Below are 22,384 nucleotides of genomic sequence, written 5' to 3'. Positions count from 1 at the left end.
ACACACAAGGAAAGGGTTGCTGTTTTGTTTTGTTTTTTATCTTTAAAATAGGAAATCTATTCCTTAGCTAAAAGTCTATATAGAGGTCGGGGTTTCGTATCTCACAGTAACATGGCTATTTTCATCATACATATTAAAAATAGAAATATTTTTAGCTTGAAACGATGGTACCTACAAAAATCCATTGGCTATCCATGGAAGGGGGGGAAAAATGGCCTTAAAACAGGAATCTCCAATCTTGGCAACTTTAAGCCTGGCGGAGTTCAACTCCCAGAATTCTGGGAGTTGAAGTCCGCCAGGCTTAAAGCTGCCAAGATTGGAGACCCCTGCCTTAGAAGACAGGGTTATAAGAGGGAGGGGATTTGAGGCCGGGGGGGGGCTACCAAGGAACTATACAAGAAATCCCCACCGTTTTGAAGTTCGTTTATGAAAATAAATTTGTTCTACAAGCGGAGTCCTTTTTCACAAAAAGGCCCCTCGGATAAATGGAAAACGGGTGCCAACTCACTCTTTGCTGGTTTTAAATCTTTGCTCAGTATCTGCTGAGTCATCCAAAGGAATGAATCGTGGTTATTGTTGTTGTTGTTGGTTTTTTTTTAAAAAAAGAATTCGCTAACTTTAGAGATGTTGTTGGGTTTTTTTTTGAGAAGCTACCAAACGTAAATAAAAAATAAAAATAAAACGAAAGTCATTTCTTCCCTGATAAAAACCACAGCAGGAGTTTTTTTTTCCCGTCCTTCACAAATCGGTTTCCCTGGTAGAATCCATGCAAAGGGCATAGAGAGACTTTCTAAGGTCTATGGTGCTATTGGCTTTGATGTTGGTTTTTTCCACAGACCTGGTCCCATTGTGCGTCTCGTCGAGGTGCTCCAAGTTCACCACGGATTTGCAAGAGGAGTTTTTACTCTTCACCTCTTCCTCCGAGCTGCCGTGAACGCTTCCCGGATCATCTTGGAGAAGGCTTTGGTCCGTCTCTCGATGGTAGAAGTAGTTGAAGTTGGACACGATGACCGGTACGGGTAGGGCGATGGTGAGCACGCCAGCGATGGCACACAAGGAGCCCACGATCTTCCCACCGACGGTGATGGGGCTCATATCACCGTAGCCCACTGTAGTCATGGTAACCACAGCCCACCAGAAGGCATCCGGGATGCTGGAGAAATAGGACTCGGGGTCATCTGCCTCGGCAAAATAGACGGCGCTGGAGAAGAGGATGACGCCGATGAAGAGGAAGAAGATGAGGAGGCCCAGCTCCCTCATGCTAGCTTTCAAGGTCTGTCCCAATATCTGCAACCCCTTGGAGTGCCTGGACAGTTTGAAGATCCTGAAGACCCTTACCAGGCGGATGACCCTCAGGATGGCCAAGGACATGGCTTGCTGCTGGCCTCCGCTGTTCCCCTGTTGTTGCTGCTGCTGCTGCTGCTGCTGCTGTTGTGGCGGTTGTGGTTCCCCCTTGTGCTGCTCATGAGCAAGCTCGGTGCCCAGAGTGATGAAGTAAGGGATGATGGCTACGACGTCGATGATGTTCATGATATTCTTGGAGAATTCGGGCTTGCTGGGACAGGCGAAGAACCGCACCAGGAGCTCGAAGGTGAACCAGATGACACACGTGGTCTCAATGACGAAGAAAGGGTCAGCCAAGATGCCCGGACGCGGCGTTTGTCCCGTAGGATCCCGGATCTCCGCCGGTTCCTCTTGGAACTCGGGCAAGGTCTCCAAGCAGAAGGTGACAATGGAGATGAGGATAACCAAGACGGAGACGATGGCGATGCCCCGGGCCGACCCGGAGCTCTCGGGGTACTCAAAGATCAGCCACACCTGACGCTGGAACTCGTGGGTGGGCAGCGGTTTCTCTTCCTCCCTCAGGAAGCCTTCCTCCTCCCGGAACCGCTCCAAGGCCGCCTCGCCCAGCTGGTAGAAGCGCACCTCGTCGGCGAAGACCTCCAGGGAGACGTTAACCGGCCGCCGGAGTTTGCCCCCCGACTGATAGAAATAGAGGATGCCGTCGAAGCTGGGTCGGTGCCGGTCGAAGAAATATTCGTTGCGCAGCGGATCGAAGTAACGCAGCCGTTTGGCCGGGTCGCCCAGTAGCGTCTCCGGGAACTGGTCCAGGGTGCCCAGCCGCGTCTCGAAGCGCAGGCCCGACACGTTCAGCAGGACGCGCTCGGCCAGCTCCCCTTCCCCCGCGCTCTCCATCTCGGCGGCTGCCATGGCCAGGCCGAGCCGAGCCGAGCCGGGACGGCCGGAGGGAGGGAGGGAGGCCGGAGCTCTCCGGCTCGTCCGCCCTGGCTCAGCCTCGTTTGCTTTCTGCGGGGCCGGGGGTCTTTGGGCAGCCTTTGGCGGCGACGGGGGTCCGGCTGCCAACCCCGACGCCTTTCCTTCCCTTGGGGCGCCCGAGCGCAAGCCACCGGCCGGGGACCCCGCGCCGAAGATGCCGCGCACCGCCCGCGCCTGACGTCAAGGAGGCTGCGCTTCAGCGCCCCGGCGGGCGGACGAGCGAAGCGGGGAGGGACGGAGGCAGGCGGGGAGGGAGAGAGAAAGAGAGGGAGAGAGGGAAGGAAAGGAGGGAGGGAGGGAGGGAGGGCAGGTTCTTTCGGTCCGCTTCCCCGGTGCGTCTCCAGGCCTCCCCCCCGCGCACGGGAGAGATGGAGACGGGGAGGGAAGAGAAGGCGCCATCGCGCCCAGGACCAGCCTCGGCTTGGCTGGAATTCGCCCAGCTCCGGTTGGCCGTGCGCATCCCTGTGGCTGAGCGTGGGAGCATCTGGGCGTCCTCTCCGCGCAAGGGGTGGCCGGGGAGAGGCAACCCGGAGGATTTCCCAGCGCCAGTGCCAGCTGGAGACGACCCACCCACCCACACACATACATCTGGGACTGAGGAGGGGGTTGAGAAACGAAGCAGCGGCCGGAGGATTTCCCAGCGCGCCCCAGCTAAAGATACCCTCCTTCCCCCACGCCTGGGACTGGGGAGGAGGGCTGAAAAGCGAAGCAGCCCCCGGAGGATTTCCCAGCGCCAGCGCCAGCTGGAGACGACCCACACACACACCTGGGACTGGGGAGGGGGCTGAGAAGCGAAGCAGCCCCCGGAGGATTTCCCAGCGCGCCCCAGCTAGAGATCCCTCCTCCCCCCACCCCTGGTACTGGGGAAGGGGCTGAAAAGCGAAGCAGCCCCCGGAAGATTTCCCAGCGCCAGCTAGAGAAGCCTGGGACTGAGAAGGGGGGCTGAGAAGTGAAGGAGACCCCCTCCCCAAAGCAGCCAAAGGAAACGGCCTCTGGGCAGCCCAAGGCGCGCGGCGGGGCTCAGCCGGATCTTCTCCGGCTTCGAGATGGCTTTGCGCGCCGCGAAGAAGCGGGCAGTGGGGGACCAAATCCATCTCGGCGCTGTCTCGGGCCGGTTGGGTTTTGAAGGCGCTGGGTTGGAAAGGAGAGAAACTTTTGGGGGCTGCGTGGGGTCCAGACTGGAGGGGTGGGAGACACACACACCCCAGCAAGACAGTCCCCAACCAAGCCTGCCTGAGCAAGGGGTTGGACTAGATGACCTCCAAGGTCCCTTCCAACTCTGTTACTGTTAAACCACGCGCGTCCCGGAGGGAATTTGAACTCAACCTCCTTCCCGCTTTTCCGAGAAATTTAAGCCAGGATGAAGATCAACGATAATAAACACGTTGCAATGAATTTCTTTCTGCTTCCCCTTTATTTATAAAGATTTTAAAAAGTAATGAATGCTGTCCTTTGGGGAGGGGACTTTTTCTGGTGTGTTTTTTTTTTCCCTCCGGAGCGCTTCAAAATTTAGTCCTCGCCCCCGCCCCCGCTTTGACCTTCCCCTGCTGTCTTATTCACAAACACACCCACACACACCCCAGAGCAACGGGGAGCCTGTTAAATCCAATTATCGTCCAGTGACCATCCATTGTTCATAACGAGAAAACGACTTTCTCCCGGAAGTGATGTTGCAGGCAACGCCGCTTTCAAATTCATTAGGATTGCGGGATGTTTAAAACCCGCTCAAAAATGCGCTTTCGCTGAAAGAGTTTAAACCGCTTTGGGTCCGGTTCTTCCTCTACCGTTGGGTCTTGTTTGTTTGTTTTGTTTCCCCGCTCCATCCTTTTTCCTTCTAACGCAGTCAGAGCAGTAAAATGCGCTTCGTGGAAAAGACAAAAATAAGCTGCCATCAGGGCAAGTTCTGACAGGTTCTGGAGAACCGGTAGCGAAAATTTTAAGTAGTTGGGAGAACTGGTAGCGGAAATTTTGAGCAGTTGGGAGAACCGGTAGTGGAAATTTTGAGTAGTTTAGAGTGGCTGGCCCCAGAGTAGGGTGGAAATGGAGATTTTGCAATGTCCTTCCCCCAGGAGTGGAGAGGGAATGGGGATTTTGCAGTATCCTTCCCCTGCCACACGCACCAAGCCATGCCCACAGAATCTGTAGTAAAACTATATAATAATATAACAACAGAGTTGGAAGAGACCTTGGAGGCCTTCTAGTCCAACCCCCTGCCCAGGCAGAAAACCCTACACCATCTCAGACAAGATGGCTATCCAACATTTTCTTAAAAATTTCCAGTGTTGGAGCATTCACAACTTCTGCAGGCAAGTCGTTCCACTTACTAATTGTTCTCACTGTCAGGAAATTTCTCCTTAGTTCTAAGTTGCTTCTTTCCTTGATGAGTTTCCACTCATTGCTTCTTGTTCTACCCTCAGGTGCTTTGGAGAACAGCCTGACTCCCTCTTCTTTGTGGCAACCCCTGAGAAAAAAAATTGGATTTCACCACTGGCCTCTGTCCATAATCATACATTGACAGCTGACTGCTGTTTTTCCAACTTTGGCCCAAATTAATTCCCCATTGACTCAATTGTATGAGATTGCAAGGCAGTCCAACTGATCAACTCTGCTCTTTAGAAGGCCAGATCCTGAAGACGAAACTCAAATGCTTTGGCCACCTAATGAGAAGGAAGGACTCACTGGAGAAGAGCCTCATTCTGGGAACGATTGAGGGCAAAAGAAGAAGGGGACGGCAGAGAATGAGGTGGCTGGATGGACTCACTGAAGCTTAAATGAGCTTAAATGGACTCCAAAGGATGGTAGAGGACAGGAAGGCCTGGAGGAACGTTGTCCATGGGGTCGCGATGGGTCGGACACAACTTTGCAACTAACAACAACAAAGCAAGGCGCCATTTCTGAAAAAGGGAGCTAACATTATATCTTCTTTTTTTAAAAAAATCTTTAAATTCTTCCATTAAAGTTTGGGAATTCGGTTCAAGTAGTTCTTCTTTCATTTCCATAATTGCTCTTTCGCTCATTCTGGAATAAAACTGTCCTTTTTTTTTTTTTATTTCCCTCATTTTGCGTATTTATCTTTCGTGGACGAGGATTAAACGATGACTCACGAACTAAACCTGCAGATGTGGCATTATTTTTTTCTCCAGCTTTGGAATTTATTTATTTATTTTTCCGTATCCACATGTTCATCTCATTTGCTAATTCTTTGAAAAAGAGAGAGGAGGGGGGAAAAACTACATTTTTGATGGTCTCGTCCTAAGAACTGAAGTAGACTTCATTCTTCAAATACATGTACGTTTTTCTAGAGGGTGAAGAAGTGAGAAAAATTTCACGTCGTCCCATTGCAAAATTTCTGTCACTAAGTGAGACACTGGTTATGCCCCGTTTTATGACCTTTCTTGCCATAATTGCGAAGTGACTCCTCAACATACGACCGCAATTGAGCCCAGCATTCCTGTCACTAAGTGAGACATTGTTTATGCCCCGTTTTACGACCTTTCTTGCCATAGTTGCGAAGTGAATCCTCAACTTACGGCTGCCATTGAGCCCAGTATTTTTGTCACTAAGTGAAACATTGGTTAATGCCCCATGAGACGACTTTTCTTGCCATAGTTGCGAAGCGAATGATTGAAGTTAAAGTTAATAACTTGGTCGTTAAGTGAAACTGGATTCCCTGTTGACTTTGCTTGTCTGAAAGTCGCACAAAGGGGATCACCTCACACACACACACACACACACATACACACAAGGACACCGCGACCGTCATAAATATAATATTAGCCAGTTGCCGAGTGTCTGAATTTGGATCACATGATCCTGGGGATGCTGGAACGGTCGTAAGCTTGAAAAACAGTCATAAGTCACCTCTTTCAGTGTTGTTGTAACTATGAATGGTCACTAAATGAACTGTCATAAGTCAGGGGCTACTGCATTTGTACATTTTTTTACAAGAGCTTTACAATAACGTGTCTCCTTAGAACCAGGAAAACTACCATAAAGGTAAAGGTTCCCCTCGCACATTGTGCTAGTCGTTCCTGACTCTAGGGGGCGGTGCTCACCTCTGTTTCAAAGCCAAAGAGCCAGTGCCGTCCAAAGACGTCTCCGTGGTCATGTGGCCAGCATGACTAAATGCCAAAGGTGCACGGAACGCTGTTACCTTCCCACCAAAGGTGGTCCCTATTTTTCTACTTGCATGTTTTACATGCTTTCGAACTGCTAGGTTGGCAGAAACTGGGACAAATAACTGGAGCTCACCCCGTTTCGCGGCACTAGGGATTCGAACCGCTGAACTGCCAACCTTTCGATCGACAAGCTCAGTGTCTTAGCCACTGAGCCACTGGGTTCCTTTTAAACACTACCATATCCCACAATAAATGCAGAGATCACAATTCTGACACAGTCCTTCTAATTTTTATTTATTTATATTTATTATTCTCTCTTTCACTTCACCCTTCCAAAAAGATCCTCAAAAATTCCTAAACATTTCTTCACAAAAATATGGAATATATTTTTCCCCACATACCGTGTTTAAAAACACCATTTCTTGGAATGGTAAAATTTGGAGTTTCCTCTTATTTTACAAGTTTAGTGAAAGCACGGTGACATGGTGGACTTTTTTTTTTTAAACTGGGTAAGACTGAAAGGCGCTTCAACTGTCACGGTAAAAATGCTAAAAAAATTGTTTTAGAAATTAACAAGAGTCAACTTAAAAATGAAATTGATAAGAGTCAACTTCAAAATGGCATCTACAACCTACAAGAGTCAATTTCAAAAATAAAATTGATGACCGATATCAAAAATGAAACTGATTTCAAAAATGAAACTGACAATCGCTTTCAAAAATGAAATTGTCAATCGCTTACAAAAATGAAACTGACGATCAATTTCAAAAATGAAACTGACAATTGCTTACAAAAATGAAATTGACGGCCGATTTCAAAAATGAAACTGACGACCGATTTCAAAAATGAAACTGACGACCAATTTCAAAAATGAAACTAATGACCGATTTCAAAAACGAAACTGACAATTGATTTCAAAAATGAAACTAATGACCGATTTCAAAAATGAAACTGACAATTGATTTCAAAAATGAAACTGACAATTTCAAAAATGAAATGGAAAACTGTCAGTTTCCCTTTGTAGCCTAGGTGACTAGAGAAATGACAAAACAGATGTTCTTTGTCTTTTTACTGATCAACTATAACAGGGGTCTCCAACCTTGGTCCCTTTAAGACTTGTGGACTTCAACTCCCAGAGTCAGCCAGCAAAAGCTGCTGTTTAGAGCAGGGGTCTCCAACCTTGGTCCCTTTAAGACTTGTGGACTTAAACTCCCAGAGTTTAAAGGGACCAAGGTTGGAGACCCCTGAACTAGAAGATGCCCCAGTGGGGGAGATGTTGGGAATCAATGAAGGAGCTTGCAGTACTGCACTCTAACCACTGTGCCACCGTGGCTACTTATAATGGAAGTCAAATCTCGCTTCCATGAAGGAAATGCTAGCGTGATCCTTCAGGATCTGCAGAGAGGAAGGGTGGTGCAACCTGGCTTGCTGATGGAAATCTCTCTGCTTCACATCTGTCAAGCCTTCTCTCACCCCATGCCATGGGTAGCTTGGCTGGCCCACCTACCACAATCTGCAATGCCTGCCTGTTTTCTAGAGCTCATTCATCCAAGGAGCTTGTTGTAGTTTCAGAAGATTCTAAACAGAAGATTCTGACATAATAGCAGTCTTCCAATATGCTGCCACAAAGAAGACGGGGTCAACCCAGGGGTGAAATCCAGCAGGTTCTGACAGGTTCTGGAGAACTGGCAGCGGAAATTTTGAGTAGTTTGGAGAACTGGCATATACCACCTCTGGCTGGCCCCAGAGTGGGGTGGGAATGGGGATTTTGCAATATCCTTCCCCCCAGGAGTGGAGAGGGAATGGAGATTTTGCAGTATCCTTCCCTCCAGGAGTGGAGAGGGAATGGAGATTTTGCAGTATCCTTCCCCAGGAGTGGGGTGGGAATGGGGATTTTGCAGTATCCTTCCCCCAGGAGTGGGGAGGGAATGGAGATTTTGCAGTATCCTTTCCCCCAGGAGTGGGGAGGGAATGGAGATTTTGCAATATCCTTCCCCCCAGGAGTGGAGAGGGAATGGAGATTTTGCAGTATCCTTCCCCCCAGGAGTGGGGTGGGAATGGGGATTTTGCAGTATCCTTCCCCCAGGAGTGGGGAGGGAATGGAGATTTTGCAGTATCCTTCCCCCCAGGAATGGGGTGGGAATGGGAATTTTGCAGTATCCTTCCCCCAGGAGTGGGGAGGGAATGGAGATTTTGCAGTATCCTTCCCCCAGGAGTGGGGAGGGAATGGAGATTTTGCACTATCCTTCTCCCAGGAATGGGGTGGGAATGGAATTTTGCAGTATCCTTCCCCAGGAGTGGGAGGAATGGGATTTTGCAGTATCCTTCCCCAGGAGTGGGGTGGGAATGGGATTTTGCAGTATCCTTCCCCAGGAGTGGGGAGGAATGGAGATTTTGCAATATCCTTCCCCAGGAGTGGAGAGGAATGGAGATTTTGCAATATCCTTCCCCAGGAGTGGGAGGAATGGATTTTGCAGTATCCTTCCCCAGGAATGGGAGGAATGGAATTTTGCAATATCCTTCCCCAGGAGTGGGAGGAATGGAGATTTTGCAGTATCCTTCCCCAGGAGTGGGGTGGAATGGGATTTTGCAGTATCCTTCCCCAGGAGTGGGAGGAATGGAGATTTTGCAATATCCTTCCCCAGGAGTGGGAGGAATGGGATTTTGCAGTATCCTTCCCCAGGAGTGGGAGGAATGGGATTTTGCAGTATCCTTCCCCAGGAGTGGGAGGAATGGGATTTTGCAGTATCCTTCTCCCAGGAATGGGGTGGGAATGGGAATTTTGCAGTATCCTTCCCCAGGAGTGGGAGGAATGGGATTTTGCAGTATCCTTCCCCAGGAGTGGGGTGGGAATGGAGATTTTGCAATATCATTCCCCAGGAGTGGGGAGGGAATGGAGATTTTGCAATATCATTCCCCAGGAGTGGGGAGGGAATGGAGATTTTGCAGTATCCTTCCCCAGGAGTGGGGAGGGAATGGAGATTTTGCAGTATCCTTCCCCCAGGAGTGGGGAGGGAATGGAGATTTTGCAGTATCCTTCCCCAGGAATGGGGAGGGAATGGAGATTTTGCAATATCCTTCCCTCAGGAGTGGGGAGGGAATGGAGATTTTGCAATATCCTTCCCCCAGGAGTGGGGAGGGAATGGGGATTTTGCAGTATCCTTCCCCCAGGAGTGGGGAGGGAATGGGGATTTTGCAGTATCCTTCTCCCAGGAATGGGGTGGGAATGGGAATTTTGCAGTATCCTTCCCCCAGGAGTGGGGAGGGAATGGAGATTTTGCAGTATCCTTCCCCCAGGAGTGGGGAGGGAATGGAGATTTTGCAGTATCCTTCCCCCAGGAGTGGGGAGGGAATGGAGATTTTGCACTATCCTTCCCCTGCCACGCCCACCAAGCCACACCACGCCCACCAAGCCACGCCCACAGAACCAGTAGTAAAAAAAATTGGATTTCACCACTGGTCCCTTCCAGTTCTGTTATTCCGCTATCGGTTAGCTTCGTATGCCTTTCTTGCTCAGCCTGAAGACCAGATCAAACTAAAAAAAAAAAAGATTTTGATTTCTCATCCCTCTCTACCTTTACCTGCAGCTCACTTTCTTCTGCCAGGGGACAAAGACTGCAGAGACTCCGTTTCAGCCTATTCATCAACAAATCCCTTACAGGATCAGTCCAACTGTTCCCCAGTGCAATTAAGGATGCTGGCTGATTTCCACGGCTTTTTGCTATTTCCAGAAATGTTCAAGAGTCTTCCCCCACAATGTTACAGTGCAGGAACTGTGCCTGGAAGGGTAACGTGCTGGTACCAAGTTTTCATTGGCACAAAAGAAGGAGGAGAAGAATAGCCCAGAATAGAGGTTCTTTGAGCGGACAGCAAGCAGTTGGAAGCAATAGGGCAGGAAATTTGCAGCTCGCCTGTCTGGAACCCTCACCACATTTCTGACATCAATACAATTGAACATGTCCAGAAATATTTTACAAGAAGAGTTCTTCATTCCTCTGAAAACAACAAAATACCTTATCCCACCAGACTTGAAATCCTAGGTTTAGAAAACTTGGAACTCTGTCGCCCTCGACAAGACCTAAGTTTAACTCATAGAATCATCTATTGTAATGTCCTTCCTGTTAAAGGCTAAAGGTAAAGGTAAAGGTTCCCCTCGCACATACATGCTAGTCGTTGCCGACTCTAGGGGGCGGTGCTCATCTCTGTTTCAAAGCCGAAGAGCCAGCGCTGTCCGAAGACGTCTCCGTGGTCATGTGGCCGGCATGACTCAACGCCAAAGGCGCACGGAACGTTGTTACCTTCCCACCAAAGGTGATCCCTATTTTTTCTACTTGCAATTTTTACTTGCTTTTGAAACTGCTAGGTTGGCAGAAGCTGGGACAAGTAACGGGAGCTCACCCCGTTACACGGCAGCACTAGGGATTCGAACCGCTGAGCTGCCGACCTTTCGATTGACAAGCTCAATGTCCTAGCCCCTGAGCCACCGCATCCCGTTAAAGACTATTTCAGCTTTAATTGCAATAATACAAGAGCAACCAATAGATTTAAACTTAATGTTAACCGCTTTAATCTAGATTGCAGAAAATATGACTTCTGTAACAGAATCATCAGTGCTTGGAACACTTTACCTGACTCTGTGGTCTCTTCTCATAATCCCAAAAGCTTTAACCAAAAACTTTCTACTATTGACCTCACCCCATTCCTAAGAGGACCATAAGGGGCGTGCATAAGAGCACAAATGTGCCTACCGTTCCTGTCCTATTGTTTTTCTTTTTCTTCTTCATATATCTATCTATCTATCTATCTATCTATCTATCTATCTATCTATCTATCTATCTATCTATCTATCTTTGGTTATTCGGGTTTTCTCCCACATAAAATTTGAAGTGTCTTGGCGACGTTTCGACGAAGTCTCATTCGTCATCTTCAGGCTTCAGCTTCGTGCTTCTGGGAGCAAGAAGCACGAAGAAGCATGAAGCTGAAGCCTGAAGATGACGAATGAGACTTGTCGAAGCGTCGCCAAGACACTTCCAATTTACGAGGAGAAAACCCGAATAACCAGACTCTAAACACCCGCGAAAACCTCATACACACACACACACACACACACACACACACACACACACACACACACACACATATATATATATATATCTTTGGTTGTTCGGGTTTTCTCCTGTGTAAAATTGGAAGTGTCTTGGCGACATTTCGATGAAGTCTCATTCGTCATCTTCAGGCTCCAGCTCCGTGCTTCTGGGAGCAAGAAGCACGAAGAAGCATGAAGCTGAAGCCTGAAGATGACGAATGAGACTTGTCGAAGCGTCGCCAAGACACTTCCAATTTTACGCAGGAGAAAACCCGAATAACCAAAGACCTATATACAAACACCCGCGAAAACCTCAGAAAACACACACACACACACACACACACACACACACACACACACACACACACACATATATATATCTTTGGTTATTCGGGTTTTCTCCCGCGTAAAATTGGAAGTGTCTTGGCGACATTTCGACGAAGTCTCATTCGTCATCTTCAGGCTTCAGCTTCGTGCTTCTGGGAGCAAGAAGCACGAAGAAACATGAGCTGAAGCCTGAAGATGACGAATGAGACTTGTCGAAGCGTCTAAGACACTTCCAATTTACGAGGAGAAAACCCGAATAACAAAGACCTAAACACCCGCGAAACCTCAGAAACACACACACACACACACACACACACACACACACACACACATATATATATCTTTGGTTATTCGGGTTTTCTCCCGCGTAAAATTGGAAGTGTCTTGGCGACATTTCGACGAAGTCTCATTTGTCATCTTCAGGCTTCAGCTTTGTGCTTCTGGGAGCAATGTGTGATCGAAGCTGTTATAAGCATATATATACCAGGAGGCTGAAGCAGACCCCAAGTCAGAATTTCTCCCCCACCCCTTCCGACCTGCACAAAAAGACCCCGAAGAGGGAAACTCTCTGCAGCAACACAAATATTCATTGCACGTATCCATCCCAGGGGCCTTAGTTTGAGAACCCCTGATTTAGTGCAATGTAAAAAATGCAAATAATTTTTCTGTGGACCACCAAAATTTTCTCACGGACCACCAGTGGTCCATGAACCACCAGTTGGTGACCGCTGGACTAGAAGACCTCCAAAAGACCCCTGTTAATCTGAGTCTGGGAATAAAGAAAGGGAGAGGGAGAAAAAAAAAATCGCGCCACGCAGTATTAAGAAGACGAGGACTTTTGGCGGGAACAAAACATTGGCGGTTTTGAAGTTGCTGTCAGCGGTGGAGGGCTCGGCCCACTTCCCTGGCTGTGGGTCTGCTTTTCGAGCCCTCCAGGTCAAACTTTTCCTTGTCACCTGAGAAGGACAGGCTCAGAGTTTGTTCGACAAGAGGAGGGAAGGGCAGACGGAGGACATTAACGGATGCAATGGAAAAAAAAAAAAAGTGCCGTACGGACAACAAAACCAGCAGCAAAAAAGACTCATCAGCCAGGAAGGGTGTTGAAAGGTGTCGCCGCCAACCTATTCAATTTGTTTCAAAGTAGGAGGACGGGACTCTGGAAGCCAAACAGGACGATGTCATCGATATTCTTTTGTTTGGTGTCCGCCGCGCAAGCTAATCTCCTGCCCTATTGCTTCCAACTCATTAGGGCCCTGATCAGGTTCTGTTCCAAGAATGGCTCCCCTGGGCAACTTTCCTACTTCTTTTGTACCAAGGAAATTGCACTAAATCCCAATTTGACTACCTCACACCTGAGACAATAACCGCCTGGTTGAATGGCGATCGCCAGTCCTCGACGTACGACCACAGCTGAGCTCAAAATTTCTGTTCCTAACAGAATGGAGTGGAGGCTGACACCGGGACAGCTGTTCGGGGCGGGTTCTGGTCCATTTTTACCACCTTCCTAGCCACGGCTTTTTTTTTATTATTTGCATTTATATCCCGCCCTTCTCCGAAGACTCAGGGCGGCTTACACTATGTCAAGCAATAGTCTTCATCCTATTTGTATATTTATATACAAAGTCAACTTATTTCCCCCAACAATCTGGGTCCTCATTTTACCTACCTTATAAAGGATGGAAGGCTGAGTCAACCTTGGGCCTGGTGGGACTAGAACCTGCAGTAATTGCAGGCAGCTGTGTTAATAACAGACTGTCTTACCAGTCTGAGCCACATAGGCCTTTAAGGGAATGGCTGCAGTTGTTTGGCCAGTAACACGGTTCTTAAGCGAATCTGGCTTCCCCATTGTCAGAAGGTCAATCAATCAATCAGAATAGAGCTGGAAGGGACCTCGGAGGTCTTCTAATCCAACCCTCTGCTCAAGCAGGAGATCCTGTACCATTTTAGACAAGTGCATGTCCAGTCTCTTCTTAAAAAGGGCCGTGGTAGCTCAGGCTGGTAAGAAGCCTGTTATTAGAACACAGCTGCCTGCAATTACTGCAGGTTCAAGCCCGGCCCAAGGTTGACTCAGCCTTCCACCCTTTATAAGGTAGGTAAAATGAGGACCCAGATTGTTGGGGGGGGCAATAAGTTGACTTTGTAAATATACAAATAGAATGAGATTATTGCCTTATACACTGTAAGCCGCCCTGAGTCTTCGGAGAAGGGCGGGATATAAATGTAAATAAAATAAAAAAACCTCCAGTGATGGAGCACCCACAACTTCTGAAGGCCAAGCTGTTCCACTGGTTGATTGTTCTCACTGTTAAGAAGTTTCTCCTTAATTCCAGGTTGTTTCTCTCCTTGATTAGTTTCTACCCATTGTTTCTTGTCCTGCCTTCTGGTCCTTTGGAACAGGGGTCACCAAGCTTTCGGACCTCGGGGACCACTAAATTCATAATTTTAAATCCCACTGACCACTAATATGAAATTTTTTAGAAGATAAATAGTATTTGGTGCAGTATAAAAAATGCAGATAATTTTTCTGCGGACCACCAGTGGTCCATGAACCACCAGGTGTTGACGGCTGCTTTGGAAAATAAGAGTGAGCAATAGCACTTACTTATATACTGTGGAAGGAAGGAAGGAAGGAAGGAAGGAAGGAAGGAAGGAAGGAAGGAAGGAAGGAAGGAAGATGAGAAAGGGAAGGAGGGGAAGGGAAAGAAGAGAGAGGGGGAGGCAGGGAAGGAACGAAAGGAGGGAAGGAGGAAGGGAGGAAAGGAGAGAGGGAGGGAGGGAGGGAGGGAGGGAGGGAGGAAGGAAGGAAACTGAGAAAGGGAAAGACGGGAAGGGGAAGAAGAGAGGGAAAAAGGAAAAAGAAAGGAAGGAAGATGAGGAAGAGAAGGAAGGAAGGGTAAGAAGAGGGAGGGAGGGAGGAGAATAGAAGATGAGAAAGGAAAGAAGGAAGGAAAGAAGAGGAGGAGGAGGAGGAGGAGGAGGAAGAAATGAGAAAGGGAAGACGAGAGAAGAAGGGAGGGAGGGAGGAAGGAAGATGAGAAAGGGAAGGAAGGGAAGGATAAGAAGAGGGAGGGGAGGGTGGGAAGGAAGGAAGATCAGAAAGTAAAGAAAGGGGAAAGAACAGGGTGGGAGAGTGGGAGGGAGGGAGGGAGGAAGGAAGGAAGGAAGGAAGGAAGGAAGGAAGGAAGGAAGGAAGGAAGGAAGGAAGGAAGGAAGGAAGGAAGGAAGGAAGGAGAGAGGGGGGAAAGGATTTTGATATTTTTTTTAATGGCAAGCTGGCCCAGTTAGCTCAGGACAACTTTTGCCATAAGGGCAATTTCTATTTTTTGAAATTCCCTCCCTCTTTCTCTCTGTCTGTTAATATAATATATATTATATTAATATAATATGTTAAAAGGCAGAGAGAGAGGACTTTTAAAAATAGCAAATGCCATTACGGACTTCTTTTCGGAAGTCTTTTAAATAAATCATCATTGCCAAGGCATTAATAGGTGGATTCCCATCTAATATTAGCTGAAGGCTGCTTCAGCAGGGAGACGAAGGGGCCCGGGTGAAAGGAAGTAAGGTATGCATCGATGGTGAAATTTAAATCTTTTTTACTGTGGGCGTGGCTTGGTGGGCATGGTGTGACTTGGTGGGCGTGGCAGGGGAAGGATACTGCAAAATCCCCATTCCCACCCCACTCCTGGGAGAAGGATATTGCAAAATCCCCATTCCCACCCCACTCCTGGGAGAAGGATATTGCAAAATCTCCATTCCCACCTCACCCGGGGGCCAGCCAGAGCTGGTATTTGCCGGTTCTCCGAACTACTCAAAATTTCCTCTACCGGTTCTCCAGAACCTGTCAGAACCTGCTGGATTTCACCCCTGGTATGAATTCAGATGGACAGTTGTATTCCATCTTTATTAGCTATGGTGGAGGAGAGGTAGGAGGTTACAGGTAGTCCTCGACTTATGACCACAATTGAGCCCAAACTTTCTGTTGTTAAGTAAGACATTTTTTGCCCAGCAATCTGAATTTTGAGCCTAAGATCATAGGGAGGCCACAAAGGTTGGAAGTGCGAAAAATCATCACAAATCACTTTTTTTTTTCAGTGCAGTTGTCACTGAACAGTCAGTAAATGAATCTTTGGAAGTCAAGAAATTCTTTCCATCGTGGATGTTTACCCCGAACGGCAAATCGCAGGTGTGCAAGGCGCGGTTTTAAAAACACGTGTGAACAGCTGTGCGCAATAGTGGCACAACTGCTTCTCTTGTGTTATGGGTTGGGAAGGCACGAAGCGATGATAAAAAAATGAATTTTTATATGGGAATTTACATAGGAACGGGTAAAAAAATGGGAATAATGACTGTTCCCTGGAACTATTGGAAAAGGGCCGTGGTGGCTCAAGGCTATAAGAAGCCTGTTATTAAAAACCAGCTGCCTGCAATTACTGCAGGTTCAAGCCCCACCAGGTCCAAGGTTGACTCAGCCTTCCATCCTTTATAAGGTAGGTAAAATGAGGACCCAGATTATTGGGGGGGGCAATAAGTTGACTTTGTAAATATACAAATAGAATGAGACTATTGCCTTACACACTGTAAGCCGCCCTGAGTCTTCGGAGAAGGGCGGGATATAAATGTAAAACAAACAAAAAAAATAAAAATCTGAGAGCCCCCAACTCAAGAAGCCAGACCTGGGGTGAAATGTAAAATTTGTTACTACCGGTTCCGTGGGTGTGGCTTGGTGGGGTGGGGTGGGGAGGTAATGTGACTGGGTGGGCATGGCTAACTTTTTATTTTTATTTTTAAAAGCATTTTTTCTACAACCTCTTCGGCCAAAGAGGTTATTTAAAAAATGCTTTTAAAAGCCTCTGGTGATCAGGCAACTCAGCTGGGATCGCCAGAGGAGCCTGTTAAAAGCTTTTTTTCTACAATCTCTTTGGCCGAAGAGGTTGTAGAAAAAAATGCTTTTAAAAGGTTCTGACGATCCCAGCTGAGCTGTCTGATCGTCAGAGGCTTTTAAAAGCATTTTTTAAAGCTGAGCCGTGTGATTACTTATTAAAAAAAAACAACCTCATGATCGTGCTACTCAGCTGGGCTGGGGTGGGGGCAGGGATTTTTGCTACCAGTTCTCAGAACCACCCGCTACCGGATCAAGCGATCCGGTCTGAACCGGGAGCATGTCACCTCTGGCCAGACCCTTAATCACAAAAACAACAATGGGATGTGCAGTAGATCATCAACCGACTGATTCCTTTTTTCACCATCACGCTCAAAACACTCCCTTGCCTCCCCAGAATCTCCAAGACAATCTCAGAACAAGCCATTCAAGAGAACACTTCCCCCCCCTAAATAAATGGGGACACCAAACGGTCGTAGGGTTCGACGCAGCTTTTCTCCAAGGTTTCCTTTTCCTAGTTTCCGGGACATATACCGTATTTTTCAGACTATAAGACACCCTTTTTTGTCTCTCAAAAGGGGGTGAAAATGTCTGTGTGTCTTATAGACTGAATATTGCTGAAGCCCCACCCACCCACCGGCTGTTTTTTGGCCTCCGCACACCCCGTTTTCAGGCCTTTTTTTTTTTTTTTGCCTGTTTTTGAGGCTTATTTTGGCCCATTTTCGAGGCTTTTTTCGTCCTGTTTTCGAGGCTTTTTTTGGACTCATTTTCGAGGCTTTTTTTCAGTGTGTTTTCGAGGCTTTCCGAAAAAATGGCCTGATAAAACGGGCCGAGGCTATCGATCAAATAAAACACTGCCGGGTTATACAAACAGTTGAGGATCTGGAAAACGTGAGCAGTACAGTGTTTCCCCCAAAATATCTTATATTTTTCTGCCACCAAAAAAAAGGCACCAGGTCTGATTTTCGGGTGCGGGATGCTGTCCACTGACTCATCTCACTCGGCCAAAAAAATGCTTTTAAAAGTTAAAAAAAAAAGGCCTCTGATGATCGCGCGGCTCAGCTGGGATCACCAGAGGAGCCTTTTAAAAGCATTTTTTCTACAACCTCTTCGGCCGAAGAGGTTGTAGAAAAAATGCTTTTAAAAGGCTCCTTTGATGATTCCAGCTGAGTTGCCTGATCGTCAGAGGCTTCCTTTAAAGGCAAAAATAAAATGGTTTTAAAAGAAAAGAAAAGCCTCTGACGATCAGGCAACTCAGCTGGGATCGTGAGAGGCTTTTAAAAGCATTTTTTAAAGCTGAGCCGTGTGATTACTTATTAAAAAAAAAACACCTCATGATCGTGCTGCTCAGCTGGGCTGGGGTGGGGGCAGGGATTTTTGCTACCAGTTCTCCGAACCACCCGCTATCGGATCAAGCGATCCGGTCTGAACCGGGAGCATGTCACCCCTGGCCAGACCCTTAATCACAAAAACAACAATGGGATGTGCAGTAGATCATCAACCGACTGATTCCTTTTTTCACCATCACGCTCAAAACACTCCCTTGCCTCCCCAGAATCTCCAAGACAATCTCAGAACAAGCCATTCAAGAGAACACTTCCCCCCCCTAAATAAATGGGGACACCAAACGGTCGTAGGGTTCGACGCAGCTTTTCTCCAAGGTTTCCTTTTCCTAGTTTCCGGGACATATACCGTATTTTTCAGACTATAAGACGCCCTTTTTTGTCTCTCAAAAGGGGGTGAAAATGTCTGTGTGTCTTATAGACTGAATATTGCCGAAGCCCCACCCACCCACCGGCTGTTTTTGGCCTCCACACCCCGTTTCAGGCCTTTTTTTTTTTTTTTGCCTGTTTTTGAGGCTTATTTTGGCCCATTTTCGAGGCTTTTTCCGTCCTGTTTTCGAGGCTTTTTTTTGACTCATTTTCGAGGCTTTTTTTCAGCGTGTTTTCGAGGCTTTCCGAAAAAATGGGCTGATAAAAGCCGAACATCAAATAAAACACTGCCGGGTTATACAAACAGTTGAGGATCTGGAAAACGTGAGCAGTACAGTGTTTCCAAAATATCTTATTTTTTTCTGCCACCAAAAAAAGGCACCAGGTCTGATTTTCGGGTGCGGGATGCTGTCCACTGACTCATCTCACTCGGCCAAAAAAATGCTTTTAAAAGTTAAAAAAAAAAAGGCCTCTGATGATCGCGCAGCTCAGCTGGGATCACCAGAGGAGCCTTTTAAAAGCATTTTTTCTACAACCTCTTCGGCCGAAGAGATTGTAGAAAAAATGCTTTTAAAAGGCTCTTCGGATGATCCCAGCTGAGTTGCTTGATCGTCAGAGGCTTTTTTTTTTCCTTTTAAAGGCAAAAATAAAATGGTTTTAAAAGAAAAGAAAAGCCTCTGACGATCAGGCAACTCAGCTGGGATTGCCACAGCCTTTTAAAAGCATTTTTTGCAACCTATTCGGCCGAAGAGGTTGTCGAAAAAATGCTTTTAAAAGTAAAAAAAAAAAAGATGCCCACGCCCACCCAGTCACATTACCCCCCCACCAAGTCACACCCACAGAACCGGTAGTAACAAATTTTAAATTTCACCACTGCCGCCATCCCCACCCTAGCTTAAGTTTTACCCATGCACCCTGGAGTGGGTGAGGTCTTAATTAGGGCTTATTTGGGAGTGGGGGTAGGGCTTATATTGGGTGCTTGTGTAAAAAAATCAAAGACTTACTTTCGGGGTAGGTCGTATTTTCGGGAAAACATGGTATATCACATCCAACGTAGAACTAACGGTCAAAGATTGGTTTTGAATTCCACCCTTCCAAAATTTTTGACCTGCATTCTTCAATTCGTCTGCTCTACAGGTATACTAGGGTCACGATTACCAATCTGATTGTTCAATGTCATCCAGAAATATTTGAAATAATAGTGTCATTTTAAAGAAAAGCAGTGTTTTATAAGAATTTTTTAAACTCTCAGTTCTGTTGTAAGGAAATAGCCATTGTTGTTACATGGAAGAACAAAAGCACTGCAAGCTGCTAGAGATCTCCATTAGATCATGAGAGACACAACTGGTCTATAAATTAATCTCAGCTTTTAGTACTGAAGCTAGAAGAGTCACTTGACTAAATCTCTGAGCAAACACAAATATTTTCCTCTTGAAGTCAAGCAGCAATGGAGAGTTTGGTTTTTTTTAAATTCTCTCAGGAGCTATAGCTGTGGAGAAGGGAGGGAGGGAGGAGGAGGAGGAGGGAGGAGGAGGGAGGAGGAAGGAAGGAAGAAGGAAGGAAGGAAGGAAGGAGGGAGGGAGGAGGAAGGAAGGAAAATGGAAGGAAGGAGGGAGGAGGAAGGAAGATATGGAGGGAAGGAAGGAAGAAGGAAGGAGGGAGGGAGGGAAGGAAGGAAGGAAGGAAAAAGGAAAGAGGGAGAGAGGAAGGAAGGAAGGAAAGAAGAAAGGAAGGAAGGAAAAAGGAATGAAAGGAGGAGGAGGAAGGAAGGAAGGAAAAAGGAAGGAAAGGAGGGAGGGAGGGAAGGAGGGAGAGAAGGAAGATATGGAGGGAAGGAAGGAAGGAAGGAAGGAAGGAAGGAAGGAAAAAGAAAGGAGGGAGGGAAGGGAGGAAGGAAGGAAAATGGAAGGGAAGGAGGGAGGGAGGGAAGGAAAATATGGAGAGAGGAAGGAAAAAGGAAGGAGGGAGAGAGGAAGGAAGGAGGGAGAGAGGAAGGAAGGAAGGAAGGAAGGAAGGAAGGAAGGAAGGAAGGAAGGAAGGAAGGAAGGAAGGAACCATTGTAATTTTGAACAGTCACTAAATGAATGTTGTAAGTCAAGCACTACCTGTACTTGGGCTAAATCTATGTTCCCTGCTCTACTCAGGCAAAAGACTAGCTCTTTTTATGCCTAGATTTACCCAATAAAGTGAATTTAGCACAAACACTGAGATCAAAGCAAAAGAAACCAGGCAGATGCCATATCCATTCCTCCCTAGCAACAACGATAAAGGGAGGCGGAATTCCAAATTACAAAACGAATAAGATGACCAAATATGTCGGCTCTAAGATCCAGGCAAATTTCTGGTCGGCAAAACTTAGCTGCTTGTTAAGACAAGGGTGAAGGAAGGTCCATCCTGAGGTTCATGTGAATTGGTGGCATTAAAACCAGAGGTGGGTTTCAGCAAGTTCTGACCAGTTCTGGAGAACCGGTAACGGGAATTTTGAGTAGTTCGGAGAACCGGTAGTAAAAATTCTGACTGGCCCCGCCCCATCTATTCTCTGCCTCCTGAGTCCCAGCTGATTGGGAGTAAATGGGGATTTTGCAGTAAACTTCCCCTGAGGGGAGTGGGAATGGAGATTTTACAGTATCCTTCCCCTGGAGTGGGGAGGGAATGGAGATTTTACAGAAACCTTCCCCTGGAGTGGAGTGGAAATGGAGATTTTACAGTATCCTTCCCCTGGAGTGGGGAGGGAATGGAGATTTTACAGTATCCTTCCCCTGGAGTGGGGAGGGAATGGAGATTTTACAGTATCCTTCCCCTGGAGTGGAGTGGGAATGGAGATTTTACAGTATCCTTCCCCTGGAGTGGGGAAGAAATGGAGATTTTACAGTATCCTTCCCCTGGAGTGGAGTGGGAATGGAGATTTTACAGTATCCTTCCCCTGGACTGGGGAGGGAATGGAGATTTTACAGTATCCTTCCCCTGGAGTGGGAAGGGAATGGAGATTTTACAGTATCCTTTCCCTGGAGTGGGGAGGAAATGGAGATTTTACAGTATCCTTCCCCTGGAGTGGAGTGGGAATGGAGATTTTACAGTATCCTTCCCCTGGACTGGGGAGGGAATGGAGATTTTACAGTATCCTTCCCCTGGAGTGGGAAGGGAATGGAGATTTTACAGTATCCTTCCCCTGGAGTGTGGTGGGTATGGAGATTTTACGGTATCTTTCCCCTGCCATTCCCACCAAGCCACGCCCATCAAGCCACGCCCACACAACCTGTAGTAAAAAAAATTGAATCCCACCACCGATTAAAACAGACCTGAAAATGATACTTCTTATGTGAAAAATGACAACTGTCCAAGTGCATTCTGTTTTTGGAGGGGGAAAAAATTTCCATAAAAGAAATATATCAAGGAGTAACATGGGACTTGTATATCCAAAGGTAAAAAAAAACTATTTGCGAATGTCTGTGTAGATTCTGACTCATTCAGGTCAAAAAAATTTACTACCGGTTCTGTGGGTGTGGCTTGGTGGGCGTGGCAGGTGAAGGATACTGTAAAATCTCCATTCCCGGCCCACTCCAGGGGAAGGATATTGCAAAATCCCCATTTCCTCCCGATCAGCTGGGACTCGGGAGGCAGAGAATAGATGGGGGCGCGGCCAGTCAGAGGTAGTATTTACCGGTTCTCCAAACTACTCAAAATTTCCGCTACCGGTTCTCCAGAACTGGTCAGAACCTGCTGAAACCCACTTCTGATCCGGGTCATGGGTGTCCCAAAGATGCTTTTCCAAACGGCACCTGGATTTTCTTTGTTTTTTGAACCGCAGGGGTCCAGAAAGAACTACACAACCATTAATTATTCTTTGTACTGTGAACTCGTACCCCTGTGGCGTCGTTTGTTTCCTTTTAGGGTTGTTAATTTCTTTATCTAAAAGATTTAACACCCGCACACCTTAAGGAACTCTGGGTAGCTCAGGACAACCAACACTCATTTATTTTCATTA

The 22,384-nt window shown here is 47.1% G+C and overlaps 1 protein-coding gene across 2 annotated transcripts; it reads right to left on the bottom strand.

Annotated features, from left to right (window-relative positions):
- Positions 1–738: 738 nt before the first annotated feature.
- On the bottom strand, positions 739–2,406 carry LOC131202029 (potassium voltage-gated channel subfamily A member 5-like). Of its 2 annotated transcripts, XM_058190544.1 has the most exons (2): positions 1,460–2,406; positions 739–1,390 (listed from the first exon to the last, which is right to left on the bottom strand). In XM_058190544.1, exons 1-2 carry the CDS (start codon positions 2,209–2,211, stop codon positions 739–741), a joined length of 1,404 nt encoding a protein of 467 aa, XP_058046527.1. In that variant the 5' UTR covers positions 2,212–2,406. The 2 variants fall into 2 exon arrangements, with proteins under 2 accessions (XP_058046527.1, XP_058046525.1); XM_058190542.1 differs by having other exon boundaries at positions 739–2,406.
- Positions 2,407–22,384: the final 19,978 nt, after the last annotated feature.

Source organism: Ahaetulla prasina, chromosome 7 (assembly GCF_028640845.1).
Source record: "Ahaetulla prasina isolate Xishuangbanna chromosome 7, ASM2864084v1, whole genome shotgun sequence".
Classification (NCBI taxonomy): domain Eukaryota; kingdom Metazoa; phylum Chordata; class Lepidosauria; order Squamata; family Colubridae; genus Ahaetulla; species Ahaetulla prasina.
Note: the sequence above shows the minus strand (reverse complement) of the source record. Positions and strands in the feature narration are given on the sequence as shown.

Bases quoted from the DNA above. Each gene is read 5' to 3' on its own strand.
- LOC131202029 (XM_058190542.1), bottom strand. From the start codon at position 2,211: ATGGCAGCCGCCGAGATGGAGAGCGCGGGGGAAGGGGAGCTGGCCGAG.